Consider the following 14,347-nt stretch of genomic DNA (forward strand, 5'->3'; position numbering starts at 1 on the left):
CCTACAAATAAAGTTTGAACATCTTAAATATGATTTTAACAAGAAAAACTATGACTATCAAAGTCACCCCGGAATTTAAACTTAGAATTTTTAATGTAACTATTTTTCCAAACACTATTGAAAAAACTTTTTTTTCCAAAATATTGCATGGATTTTGTGTGGCCTACCCCAGTACATGTTTTAAAAATAATAATCTTGAGAAAAACCTTACCTGTTGGAAGATATTCCAAAAACAAATTAAAATCCTATCAAAGTCACCCCGGTTTACGGTATAGATGCCAGATGTAAATTTACACATCATTAGAGTAAAATTAAACCTTTTTTTTATCATAAAAGATGTACCTCTTTATAGATGTAATTTTGCCATGTTTTTTTAAACTGTGATATATAAGAAAATAATTTTAAACTGAAAAAAGGTCACCAAAAATCAGGATCAACTCCGATCGTTTTGCACCCTTGGGCAAAGTTGTAGGGAATTAAATTTCTTACAATCTCACTCTTGAACAAATTTGGAAGAGACCAGAGCCACCTGGCAGAAAAACACTGAAACGATGTTTTTCTGCATACATTTTTGCGATTTTCCCAATATAAATTCCAACGATTAAAAGCGACCTTTAAACCTTAACCGATTTGGCTAAAAATTTACACAGATACTTATTTTTGCCTAAGGAATCGGGCAGAGGGTATCCCTGATGTCGATTTTTTTTATTGGCACCCTAGTGTAGATAGGCCATAAGGCCTACTTACAGTGGTTAGCACTTCAATGCATTGATACATGGTGCGTGCAGTTTTACAAAGCAATCCCAAAGTGTTTTCTTCTAGGCGTTGTATATCAGCAATGGCTTGAAACTGTTAATGAGTTTGGTGTTAATCATATGTAAAATTGTTCGAGAACCCGAATATACCGAATAAAACTTTTTTTTCTGATCTGATTTTGTTGACACATTCGATTGGTGTTATTTGCCTGTTTAATATTCTGGAGACAAACACTGGACACTCAAATCTCTCCTAAACTAATAAATCCCACTCCAATCATTCCACCCTTTTTGAATAATTCAAAGCAGGTACCGCTCGAGAATCAACCACTCCTCACGGGGTGGTAAAACCTGCCGTCGGTTCATTCAGCACCTCCCAACGCCTTTGTAGGTCGCTGGGTGAACCTTGCGCCTTATCCCCCGTCGGTTCCAGTGCACTTCCGGGGTGCTCGCCGAGTGGTTGTTGGTGCTTTTGAATTCGCCGAACTTAAACATGGAGACCGCGGAATCGGTTTCCGCGGCAGAACGTTGTTCTTGGAGCAACAGCAGCAGCATCAGCAGTGATGATGACCACGAAGAGCCCGCCGGTGGTCAGGAAAACCGAGTGCTGGCCATGTACCACGATGCCACCGTGCTCATCACCGGGGGGACCGGATTTCTGGGAAAGGTTCTGCTCGAGAAAGCGCTGCGATGTTTGAACGTGCGGAAGATATTTCTGTTAATTCGCCGGAAGGATAACCTGAGTGCGCGGGAACGGTTGGTGCGGCTGCTGCAGGACCCGGTACGTGATCGGGGAGTTGTGATTTCTATCCGACCTACCATCGCGGAGTGGTTTGAAACTGTACCAACAACATAAGTGTGATTCCACGCGTGATGATTTGATCCAGATTGAATTTGCGCGCTCGTTGCGACTGGTGAACCGTTATCACCGTGGAATGTGATAGTAAATTGAGTTTGAGCGCTCTGGGGACGAGCTAAATGATAGTCACGATGATTGGATTTAATCAGCTGGTAAATTATGTCATGTCATAGCAAGTTGGTTTATTTTTGAAATTATAAGGGAAAAATTAGTGGAGTGTTATTTTAAAAATTAGAATGCAGTGCAAAAATAGGATTAAGGATTACGAAAAACGGTGAAATGACTGAAAATATGGACATATTTTTGTATTTTTTTATTGGCCCAAACTTTGTGGAGACCTTACATATGATCAAAGAAGTCATTTGGTTCACCCATAAAAGTCACCATACAATTTTGCAGCTGCCCATACAAAAATGGTACGAAAATATTCGAAAATCTGTATCTTATGAAGGAATTTCCTAATCGAGCTGGAGTCTTCGGCAAAGTTGAAGGTAATGATGACGTCTATTCAGAAATATCGGTTCACGGAAGAAAAACAAATCCGATTTATAAATTAACTTTTTTCACAGGAAACCGATTTCTCGGAATCCGTGCGTGTTTTTTTTTAATTTTAATTATTTTTTAAATGTTTCAGCGAAAAAAAGAATGAACCAGTAACTTTTGAGCCTTAGGGAAGAATGATTTTTTTTTATTGATTCCCTAGCAATTTGTTTGATTACAGTTTTTAATGTTAAATCGAAATAACAATCGAGAAGTACCAAACAGATTTTTTTATATTTATGTGCATCTTTTTAGAGATATTGTTGCAAAGTAAAATGGTAAAATTTTGATGTGAAATTTAACCTTCTACAATTTTGCCGAAAAGTGCAAAGTGATCCGAGTTGATACTGAAAATTGTATTCCGGGATTTCAAGGGACAAATTTTCCAAGATTTTTTCGTATTTTTCCCCGGTTTCCCAAAAAATAAAAAATAAACATATTGTGGTCTGGCGATTGTCCACGCTTACAAAAAAGATTTTATTTGTAAGAAAATTGTCCACGATGGGGTGGGGGGGGTTGAGATTTCCAAAAAAGTGGTTTGTGGATGGTCCCTTTTATGATTAGTTGTTATACACATTTCAAAAATATCATAACGTTATATCGTTCTTCCTAATTTTAGTATTGCTGTTTTTCGGAGCCATTGCATCATATTGAATAGTGGTCAAAGTTCGCCGGTTCCCTAAGATTTTTTTATATTTTTAAGTTTATTTTTTAAGTCTTATTTGAAAGCAAGTCTACGTTTTTTTTTGTTCGAAATTTTTGTAGCATATTGCCTAAGATGTTGCAAAAAGCTTCATAAAAAGCGCAGGTGATACAGAGAAAAAAATCATGGTAATATTACATCTGGGAAGGGGTACATCTTTTATGTCACAATAAATGTGTAATTTTACTCATGAAAATGTGTAATTTCACCACTATTCTGGTGCAATGTCGAATTTTCAGTTTAAATTGAGGTAAAATTACATCATAAAAGAGTGTATCTTCAACCTTCAAAAATTACACCTTCCAAATTTACACTTTTCTTTTGCTGTGTATGTAACCCATAATGAAATACTATACTGATTCCCAGGGTTCCCAGCAAGGCTGGTGAATAATTATTTATTACTTTGATTTTAATTATTTACTTATTAATTAATTGGTAATAAGAGTAATTCAAAGTAATTCATGGGTAATTAAAGTAACTTTTGAGTTATTAAAGTTTTGTTTATATTTTACTATAACAGTTTTTTTTATTTAAAATAAGAGTGTCAAAGAAAGATTAAAAAAGAAAAAAGGGCTCTGTATGTAGATGGTCTTATTTACCATAATTCTCTCTGAAAACTTTTGTACGATAGAGTCCAATTTTTTTTATTTCAAAAGATGTTGAATTTGGTGACTTTAAACCTTATGCTCTCATCTCACTCGTCTTGAAGAGCAAATTTGGTATACATGAAGTTATTTTTAATTTTATTTGTTCTTCGTGAAAACTCAATAAACCTCAATTTATTTTCGCCATGTCGTTAAGCGAAGCTAGACAACAAGAAAAGACAATACCATGACCATGACCTAGTGAAAAATGTAATTTTTTAATAATTAATTGAAAACTTATGCAAATTTCACAGAACAGAAGATTTGTTTGGTTTCCTTTAACAGGCTGTCAAAAATTTGTCATGTTTATGTTGCTCAAATATTTATTCGAAATATACTTAAATATCTTCGATAATGCACAGATTTCAAACGATAGCCGTTTAACCCACGGGCAGTCGCGTACGTGTACTTTGTACAAACTTTGTAACAGCACTTTTAAGAAATGCCAAAACACGCGACTTCCCGAAGGTTAAAGTCGGTTATAGTAAAAAAAAGTAACTTTTTATGGCCTCCAGAAATTGACAGTCCTGAAAGAGTTAAGATGATTTCCTGGAAAATGTGCTAATATTTCTGAGACAAATTTTTCATTGATTTTATCATTTTTAAGTTAATTCAAACATTTAAAAATATTGTTGAACACAGTTTTTCAAATAATTCCATGAGCTTAAAACATTTTTTGTATGGTTTAAGTCCGCGGTTAGAATCGGCTGATTTTCAGATGCAGAAATTAAAATCTAATCTAATCTAATCTAATCTAATCGAACACAAGCGCAGCCAGTCCGAATAAAGCATCCGGGAAGAACTTATGGTTAGATTACGCCTCAAGTTCCTTCTTGTCATTATTAATGATTGCAGTACTTCCGAGAACCCCCGAAGTGTATTACACTCATTAAAGCGGCCCGGCCTACTGCGTTGCATTAACCGCATGAGACAGATTCTATGAACGGAACCCACATTTCATAGAATCATAAGGGGAAGAAGAAGAAGCCGGGGACATACCGTACCAACCGGTTCGAGTTATTTATAGATTATAATGGTGGTGGGGAATCGTTAGGGAAGGGATTGTTGTATTATATAGTAAATGACCTTGTGACATTAATTCACCACTACGGATTAATTCACTCAAGGGGTGTCAACCCCTTCGGTGGCCAAATGGCTAGAACATCTGACTACCAATCCAAAGGTGTGAGAGTTTAAATCCCACCTGATTCCGTTCGTTTTTTATTCATATTCAAAGTTCAGTTATAGTCGAAAAACTTCAAGGAGACCGGTCGGGAATCGAACCCTGAACCTTCCGCTCATGAGGCGGGAGCCATTAAGCCACGGCCCGGTCTAAGATGCAGAAATTAAAATCAGCATAAATTTTATACTGTTATCCGTATTTTTGATATGCTCGAAAAAAAAAGAAAAAAAAAACAAAATGATGACATACCAAATTAAGAAAGTCATTATAGAAAGCAGAATGCCATACGGCTCTATAATTCCGGGGAGCCTTTTTTTATACAACTTTAATAATTCAATGGAATTTGATTTGTAATAAACTGAAAACAATTTAAAAATCCCACGTTGATATTTGTTCTGAGCATGATTTAACCAGCTGATTTTTTTTATATTTCTAATTTCGAAGTACAACAGTACCTCATAAAACCTTAGTTTTTTATTTTAGAAAACGTTTGTCTGCAAAACAACAAAATTCTGACATTTTCCGTTACTCAACTGTAAATTTTTTTGGAACATGTCATTTTATAGGAAATTTGATGTACTTTTCGAATTTACATTAACCCAGAAGGGTAATTTTTCATTTAGAACAACATTTTTCATTTTTAAATTTCGTGTTTTTTTCTAACTTTGCAGTGTTATTTTTTAGAAAGTAATAATATTCTACAAGTTATCGTGATTGTACAAAAAACAAGTTTTGAAAAAGTTACTTTTTGCGTTTCTTATTGTTTTGTCTTCCGTGTCTGTTGCGGGTGACCATGAACGGCCATGACCAACGACGACCAACTTTAAAAAAAAAACAAAAACACGAAATTTTAAAATGAAGAATTTTGTTCTTATATGAAAAATGATGTTCTAAATGTTTCAAAATAGTTGAGTTGAGTTGAGCTACGGAAAATGGCAGAGTTTTTACAACTTTTTAAGTGTTTATTTTGGTGAAAAAACGTTTTTCGGAATTTTGAGTACGCCATCAAATCGGGCGTCCAATTTTACATAAAAGTCCCTTTGACACCAAATTTCTATCTCATCACCGTTTCAGGCTGCAAATTATTGAAAAACACCTCTTTTTTGCATGTTCAAAAATGGAAGGGGTCGTAACGCCCCTCCGTCATGAGATATCATAAAATGGACCTCGGATTCGTGATCAGGGACAAAAGTTACCGCTTTGGATAAAGTTTCACGCAAATCGAAGAGGGGTCGGGGCAACTGCTGTGTTGGCTGGCGGAAAAAAAATTAAAATTTTGAAGAAAATTAAATGCTTTCTGTCCTTGTTTTCGTTTTTGAGTAATTTTATTTTATTTTTATCAAGTTTTATTTTTAAAAGAGCTATTGAATGAACTATTTTCAATTATTTCATTTAGAGACATTAATAGAAATATTTTAATTTATTTTATATCAATTTGACATTATGTGTTCAATAAAAGTGAAAAGTAATTAGGTAATTTCACATAAAAGTCCCCATATTGACCAATGTCCTAAATTAAATCCTTGTAAGGCGTCATCCATAAAGTATGTCTCGCTAAAATCGGCCAAAATTAACCCCCCCCCCCCTCTCCCCTATGTCACACTTTGTCACACAAGGTTGAACCCCCCCCTCAAAATGTACGTCACATTTTGCCAGACCCCACCCCCCTTGTTTTCGATGGGATTTTTTATAGTTTTTATTTCTTTAAGCTATCATAATTTTGGTATTTTTCCCAATTTTAATATAAAAAAAAGGTAGCTATGTATTCAATTTTAAAAATAAACATTGCGATATAAAAAAACAGTTTTGTATCTTTTAAAAATAAGAAGACCTGGTATAACATTCAAGTATTAAAAAATCTTGAAAACTGTTTTTCACTGCTTTGTATCTAATAAGTTCAAATCATCTATAGCAGTTTTCTTATGAACACTCTGCTTTCAAAGCATTTATTTTTATTTATTAAGAATTTGCAAAATATTGAAGTTCCAGCTGAATAAAAAAAAAGTTACTATATAATTAATTATAATGTGATACTTTTTAATAATAGTAAGCAAACAATTTTAGAAAAAAGGATTTAATTTAATTGTGTACATTTCGAATTAATATTATGCAATCATAAAAAAAAACCTAGCGTGACGTCACAGTCTCGCAAACCCCCCCTCCCCCCTTCGTCACATCTTGTCACACCTACAGTAACCCCCCTTTCCCCCTAAGAGCGTACGTACTTAATGGATGACGCCTAACGATACAGCGGTGTTATGCCACTGAAAAAATAACCTGTTTTTTTTTAAGTTATGAGCAATATAAATAAGCTTATATACGTAAGCCAATAATTCCAATGAAAATCAGAGTTAACGGCAAACTTATGGGAATTTTGACGAGCTTATTTTCATTTTTTTAACGTTTCCCTTCTAGCAGGTCATTGTTTCCAAAGCTGTTCTCAGCCCGATTCTAACGGTCTATCCATGTTTTGACACCTCATTAACGTCCTTCCACAGGTCTTTGAAAAAGCACGCTGCTGCTATCCCAGCATGGATTCGCTCTACGCCAAGGTGGAGGCCGTCCAAATCGACCTGAACAACGGCACGACATTGTTCCCTCGGGACGCCGTGGGCGACGATGACTCCACTGCCATCGAGGAGCGTCTCCTGGCGGAAACCGAAATTATCTTCAACGTGCTGGCGTCGGTCAAATTTAACGAATCCATCCGGAACGCGTTGGCCACCAACGTGGGCGGTACGGGGAAGGTGCTTCAGTTGGCCCGGCGGATGCCCCGGCTTCGGTCGGTGGTGCACGTGTCAACGCTGTACTCGAACTGCCACCGGACGGCCATTGAGGAACGTGTGTACGATGACATCCCGATGGACCATGGGATGATCCTGCAGGTAACAACAAGGATTTCCCGGGAAGGTTGATTTTAATCTGTTTGGAGATTTGGATGATTACATTTTGTAATTATGCAAATCGAGATTCATGGGTTGTGGTACCATTCCCAGTAATATAATATAAATTGATTGAAATTTGCAAACTGAAATTTAGTTCCGAGTGAAAATTTGCCAGAAATGGTGGAGGGCTGCCATTTCCTTCCATAGAATTGATAATAATGAATTCTAGCAAAATGATGTATGAATTGAAATTCTATGTACTTCATCACCCTCCCCCAAGCTGACGAACGCGCTGAGCGAGCAGGAAATGGACCGGTTCCAGCACTGTTTCCTCGGGCCGATGCCCAATACGTACACGTTCAGCAAACAATGCGCCGAAGTTATGATCCAGAAGGACTACGCGCAGCTGCCGATCGGAATTTTCCGGCCACCGATAGGTACTCTACTTTGAGCTGATGGTTTTGATTGGGAGGTTCGGATTAGTGATTCAAGACCCGGGCAGACGGTAATAACAGGCCATGCCATTTCAATAACAAATACTGCTAAAATAACAAAAAGTGTATTGGAATCTTCTTAAAAAATCAATTTTTGCATAATGGTTTAATAAAAGTTTATGTTATCATAGCAAAATTTGTTATTGGTCTGATATTGGTTGAAAGCCAACACAACTTTGGAATAACATTTTTTGTTATGGAAGAATACCTCCTCCTGTTATTGGGATGATCGGATTAGTTGTTAAAATAACAAAAAATAATAACAAAGATTTGTTCGAAGAATGACTCAAAATGTTATAAGTCTGTTATTACAATAACAATCCAATAACAAAAAAATCATAACGATGAATAACAAATCTTGTTATAATTGTCATTCTCCGCCAACTCACACAGCAGTTGCCCCGACCCCTCTTCGATTTGCGTAAAACTTTGCTCTAAGGGGTAATTTTGGTTCCTGATCACGAATCCGAGGTCCATTTTTCGATATTTCGTGACGGTGGGGCGGTACGACCCCTTTCATTTTTCTGGTTTTTTACTAAGACACGTTTTTCAGTGATTTGTAGCTCGCAACCGTGAAGAGATAGAAATTTGGTGTCAAAGGGACTTTTGTGTAAAATTAGACGCCCGAAGTGATGGCGTACTCAAAACTCTGAAAAAACCTATTTTTCATCAAAAAAAGGTGCAGGTGGTTATGTTCTACATGACCAATATGACAAAGAACTTTGTACAAAACTCCTAAAAAATATTCTATTTTATTTTATATTTTTAAAACATTGCCTATGTATTTAATCCTAAATAATTTATTCCTATAAAATGTTTTCAATCTTTGGCACCTCTGCGGAAATCAATTGCCAAAACAAGTATGGTTCGGAAAATGTCCAATCAAAATGGTAATTTTCATGTCCAGTATCAAAAACCATGAATTTTGGTACCCATATTGCCCCAAGTCGAATAGTTCGATTAATGTCCCCCCGGTAGAACCTTCCCGAGGGCAATTGCCACTCCGGGTGTGGCCTATCCGGTCAAAATGGCCATTTTCATTACCAGTTTAAAAAATCATGAATTTTGATACCCATATTGCCCCAAGTCGTATGGTACGATTAATGTCCCCACGGTAGAACCTTCCCGAGGGCACTGGCCACTCCGGGTGTGGCCAATCCAGTCAAAATGCCCATTTTCATTACCAGTTTCAATAACCATGAATTTTGATACCCATATTGCCCCAAGTCGTATGGTTCGATTAATGTCCCCCCGGTAGAACCTTCCCGAGGGCACTGGCCACTCCGGGTGTGGCCAATCCGGTCAAAATGGCCATTTTCATTACCAGTTTCAAAAACCATGAATTTTGATACCCATATTGCCCCAAGTCGTATGGTTCGATAAATGGCCCCCCGTTAGAACCTTCCCTCAGGGCCATGGCCACTCCGGGTGTGGCCAATCCTGTCAAAATGGCCATTTTCATCACCAGTATCAAAAACCATGAATTTTGATACGCATATTGCCCCAAGTCGTATGGTTCGATAAATGTCCCCCCGGTAGAACCTTCCCTCAGGGCCATGGCCACTCCGGGTGTGGCCAATCCAGTCAAAATGCCCATTTTCATTACAAGTTTCAAAAACCATGAATTTTGATACCCATATTGCCCCAAGTCGTATGGTTCGATTAATGTCCCCCCGGTAGAATCTTCCCGAGGACACTGGCCACTCCGGGTGTGGCCAATCCGGTCAAAATGGCCATTTTCATTACAAGTTTCAAAAACCATGAATTTTGATACCTATATTGCCCCAAGTCGTATGGTTCGATTAATGTCCCCCCGGTAGAATCTTCCCGAGGACACTGGCCACTCCGGGTGTTACCAATTCGGTCAAAATGGCCATTTTCATTACCGGTTTCAAAAACCATGAATTTCGATACGGGACCATCCATAAACCACGTGGACACTTTTTTGGGAATCTTTTAAACCCCCCCCCCCTCCCCTCGTGGACAATTAACCATACAAAAAAAGAAATTTGTATGGATCGTGGACAATCGCCATTACCCCCCCCCCCACCTAAAGTGTCCACGTGGTTTATGGATGGTCCCTACCCATATTGCCCCAAGTCGTATGGTTCGATTAATGTCCCCACGGTAGAACCTTCCTGAGGGCACTGGCCACTCCGGGTGTGGCCAATATCCTATAAATGTGGTCCCAAGCCCATTGCCCCAAATCATTCTGGTCCGGTGACCGTCCTTACAATCTTCATAAGAACAGAATTCCTCCCAATTTAGTGCACAAACTGTGTCTTTCAATGTGTGCGTGTGTGTGTGTGTGTGTGTGAGCAATAAAATTACCACCGTGGATCCGCTTTTGTCGAAACCTCGTAAGGCACTGAATTTTTCTGAGGCTATCTGTTAGCTTAAATAGTTCGCATGAAATGTGGCAACAGTGGTGCAACATTCTCGCGTGACAGTTCCACGAAAACAGGAGAGGAGGCAAAATTTGCACCATGTTGCCATATTTCATGCGAACTATTTAAGCTAACAGATAGCCTCAGAAAAATTCAGTGCCTTACGAGGTTTCGACAAAAGCGGATCCACGGTGTTAATTTTATTGCTCACACACACACACGCACACATTGGAAGACACAGTTTGTGCACTAAATTGGGAGGAATTCTGTTCTTATGAAGATTGTAAGGACGGTCACCGGACCAGAATGATTTGGGGCAATGGGCTTGGGACCACATTTATAGGATATTGGCCACACCCGGAGTGGCCAGTGCCCTCGGTAAGGTTCTACCGGGGGGACATTATTCGAACCATACGACTTGGGCCAATATGGGTATCAAAATTCATGGTTATTGAAACTGGTAATGAAAATGGGCATTTTGACTGGATTGGCCACACCCGGAGTGGCAATTGCCCTCCGTAAGGTTCTACCGGGGGGACATTATTCGAACCATACGACTTGGGCCAATATGGGTATCAAAATTCATGGTTATTGAAACTGGTAATAAAAATGGGCATTTTGACTGGATTGGCCACACTCGGAGTGGCCAGTGCCCTCGGGAAGGTTCTACCCGGGGGGGACATTAATCGAACCATACGACTTGGGCCAATATAGGTATCAAAATTCATGGTTTTTGAAACTGATAATGAAAATGGCCATTTTGACTGGATTGGCCGCACTCGGAGTGGCCAGTGCCCTCGGGAAGGTTCTACCGGGGGGACATTATTCGAACCATACGACTTGGGCCAATATGGGTATCAAAATTCATGGTTATTGAAACTGGTAATGAAAATGGGCATTTTGACTGGATTGGCCACACCCGGAGTGGCCAGTGCCCTGGGGAAGGTTCTACCGGGGGGACATTAATCGAACCATACGACTTGGGGCAATATAGGTATCAAAATTCATGGTTTTTGAAACTGATAATGAAAATGGCCATTTTGACTGGATTGGCCACACCCGGAGTGGCCAGTGCCCTCGGGAAGGTTCTACCAGGGGGACATTAATCGAACCATACGACTTGGTGCAATATGGGAATCCAAATTCATGGTTTTTGAAACTGGTAATGAAAATGACAATTTTGACCGGATTGGCCACACCCGAATTGGCCACACCCGTAGTGGCCAAACCATGAATTTTGATACCCATATTGCCCTAAGTCGTATGGTTCGATTAATGTCCCCCCGGTAGAACCTTCCCGAGGGCACTGGCCACTCCGGGTGTGGCCAATCCGGTCAAAATGGCCATTTTTATTACCAGTTTAAAAAACCATGAATTTTGATACCTATATTGCCCCAAGCCGTATGGTTCGATTAATGTCCCCACGGTAGAACCTTCCCGAGGGCACTGGCCACTCCGGGTGTGGCCAATATCCTATAAATGTGGTCCCAAGCCCATTGCCCCAAATCATTCTGGTCCGGTGACCGTCCTTACAATCTTCATAAGAACAGAATTCCTCCCAATTTAGTGCACAAACTGTGTCTTTCAATGTGTGCGTGTGTGTGTGTGAGCAATAAAATTACCACCGTGGATCCGCTTTTGTCGAAACCTCGTAAGGCACTGAATTTTTCTGAGGCTATCCGTTAGCTTAAATAGTTCGCATGAAATGTGGCAACAGTGGTGCAACATTCTCGCGTGACAGTTCCACGAAAACAGGAGAGGATGCAAAATTTGCTAAGTGCTCTCAGCCAATCAGCAGCCGGTATTTTTCCTGCATTCATTTTTTATTTTCATCTTAACTTTTGAATACTTTTTATCAACTTTGTGAAATAGTCTACTTGCAATTTAAGACTTCCCCTTTCGTTTGGTGGATAAAGCATGCAGATTGCTTGAATTGGGTGGAAGCTATAAGCGTTTAAACAATTACACACATCGTTACACTTTCGCTTCGCGAAATTTTGGATTGACACCCGTAGACAGTGCCCTTAGGACAAAGTTTTTTGTCAAAACCATGAATTTTGATACCCATATTGCCCAAATTTGTATGGTTCCGTAAATGTCCTCCCGGTAGAACCTTCCCTCAGGGCACTGGCCACTCCGGGTGTGGCCAATCCTGCCAAAATGGCCATTTTCATTACCAGTATCAAAAAACATGAATTTTGATACCCATATTGCCCAAATTTGTATGGTTCCGTAAATGTCCTCCCGGTAGAACCTTCCCTCAGGGCAATGGCCACTCCGGGTGTGGCCAATCCTGCCAAAATTGCCATTTTTATCACCAGTATCAATAACCATGAATTTTGATACGCATATTGCCCCAAGTCGTATGGTTCCGTAAATTTCCTCCCGGTAGAACCTTCCCTCAGGGCAATGGCCACTCCGGGTGTGGCCAATCCTGCCAAAATGGCCATTTTCATTACCAGTATCAAAAACCATGAATTTTGATACCCATATTGGCCAAATTTGTATGGTTCCGTAAATGTCCTCCCGGTAGAACCTTCCCTCAGGGCAATGGCCACTCCGTGTGTGGCCAATTCTGCCAAAATAGCCATTTTCATCACCAGTATCAAAAACCATGAATTTTGATACGCATATTGCCCCAAGTCGTATGGTTCCGTAAATGTCCTCCCGGTAGAACCTTCCCTCAGGGCACTGGCCACTCCGGGTGTGGCCAATTCTGCCAAAATGGCAATTTTCATCACCAGTATCAAAAACCATGAATTTTGATACGCATATTGCCCTAAGACGTATGGTTCCGTAAATGTCCTCCCGGTAGAACCTTCCCTCAGGGCACTGGCCACTCCGGGTGTGGCCAATCCTGCCAAAATGGCCATTTTCATCACCAGTATCAAAAACCATGAATTTTGATACGCATATTGCCCCAAGTCGTATGGTTCCGTAAATGTCCTCCCGGTAGAACCTTCCCTCAGGGCACTGGCCACTCCGGGTGTGGCCAATTCTGCCAAAGACGTATGGTTCCGTAAATGTCCTCCCGGTAGAACCTTCCCTCAGGGCAATGGCCACTCCGGGTGTGGCCAATCCTGCCAAAATGGCCATTTTCATCACCAGTATCAAAAACCATGAATTTTGATACGCATATTGCCCCAAGACGTATGGTTCTGTAAATGTCCTCCCGGTAGAACCTTCCCTCAGGGCAATGGCCACTCCGGGTGTGGTCAATCCTGCCAAAATGGCCATTTTCATTACCAGTATCAAAAACCATGAATTTTGATACCCATATTGCCCAAATTTGTATGGTTCCGTAAATGTCCTCCCGGTAGAACCTTCCCTCAGGGCAATGGCCACTCCGGGTGTGGCCAATCCTGCCAAAATGGCCATTTTCATCACCAGTATCAAAAACCATGAATTTTGATACCCATATTGCCCAAATTTGTATGGTTCCGTAAATGTCCTCCCGGTAGAACCTTCCCTCAGGGCAATGGCCACTCCGGGTGTGGTCAATCCTGCCAAAATGGCCATTTTCATCACCAGTATCAAAAACCATGAATTTTGATACGCATATTGCCCCAAGTCGTATGGTTCCGTAAATGTCCTCCCGGTAGAACCTTCCCTCAGGGCACTGGCCACTCCGGGTGTGGCCAATTCTGCCAAAATGGCCATTTTCATCACCAGTATCAAAAACCATGAATTTTGATACGCATATTGCCCTAAGACGTATGGTTCCGTAAATGTCCTCCCGGTAGAACCTTCCCTCAGGGCACTGGCCACTTCGGGTGTGGCCAATCCTGCCAAAATGGCCATTTTCATCACCAGTATCAAAAACCATGAATTTTGATACGCATATTGCCCCAAGTCGTATGGTTCCGTAAATGTCCTCCCGGTAGAACCTTCCCTAAG

The 14,347-nt window shown here is 40.0% G+C and overlaps 1 protein-coding gene across 1 annotated transcript in view; it reads left to right on the forward strand.

Annotated features, from left to right (window-relative positions):
- The first annotated feature begins 1,078 nt into the window (after positions 1-1,078).
- LOC120428604 (fatty acyl-CoA reductase wat) overlaps positions 1,079-14,347 on the forward strand; it is a 30,768-nt gene continuing 17,499 nt past the window's right edge. The window contains exons 1-3 of the mRNA XM_039593627.2: positions 1,079-1,536; positions 7,183-7,569; positions 7,850-8,006. Of these exons, the coding sequence (XP_039449561.1) occupies positions 1,249-1,536; positions 7,183-7,569; positions 7,850-8,006 (832 nt within the window). The 5' untranslated portion in view covers positions 1,079-1,248. The remainder of the gene's footprint in view (positions 1,537-7,182; positions 7,570-7,849; positions 8,007-14,347) is intronic.

This window comes from Culex pipiens, chromosome 2 (genome assembly GCF_016801865.2).
Source record: "Culex pipiens pallens isolate TS chromosome 2, TS_CPP_V2, whole genome shotgun sequence".
Taxonomy (NCBI): domain Eukaryota; kingdom Metazoa; phylum Arthropoda; class Insecta; order Diptera; family Culicidae; genus Culex; species Culex pipiens.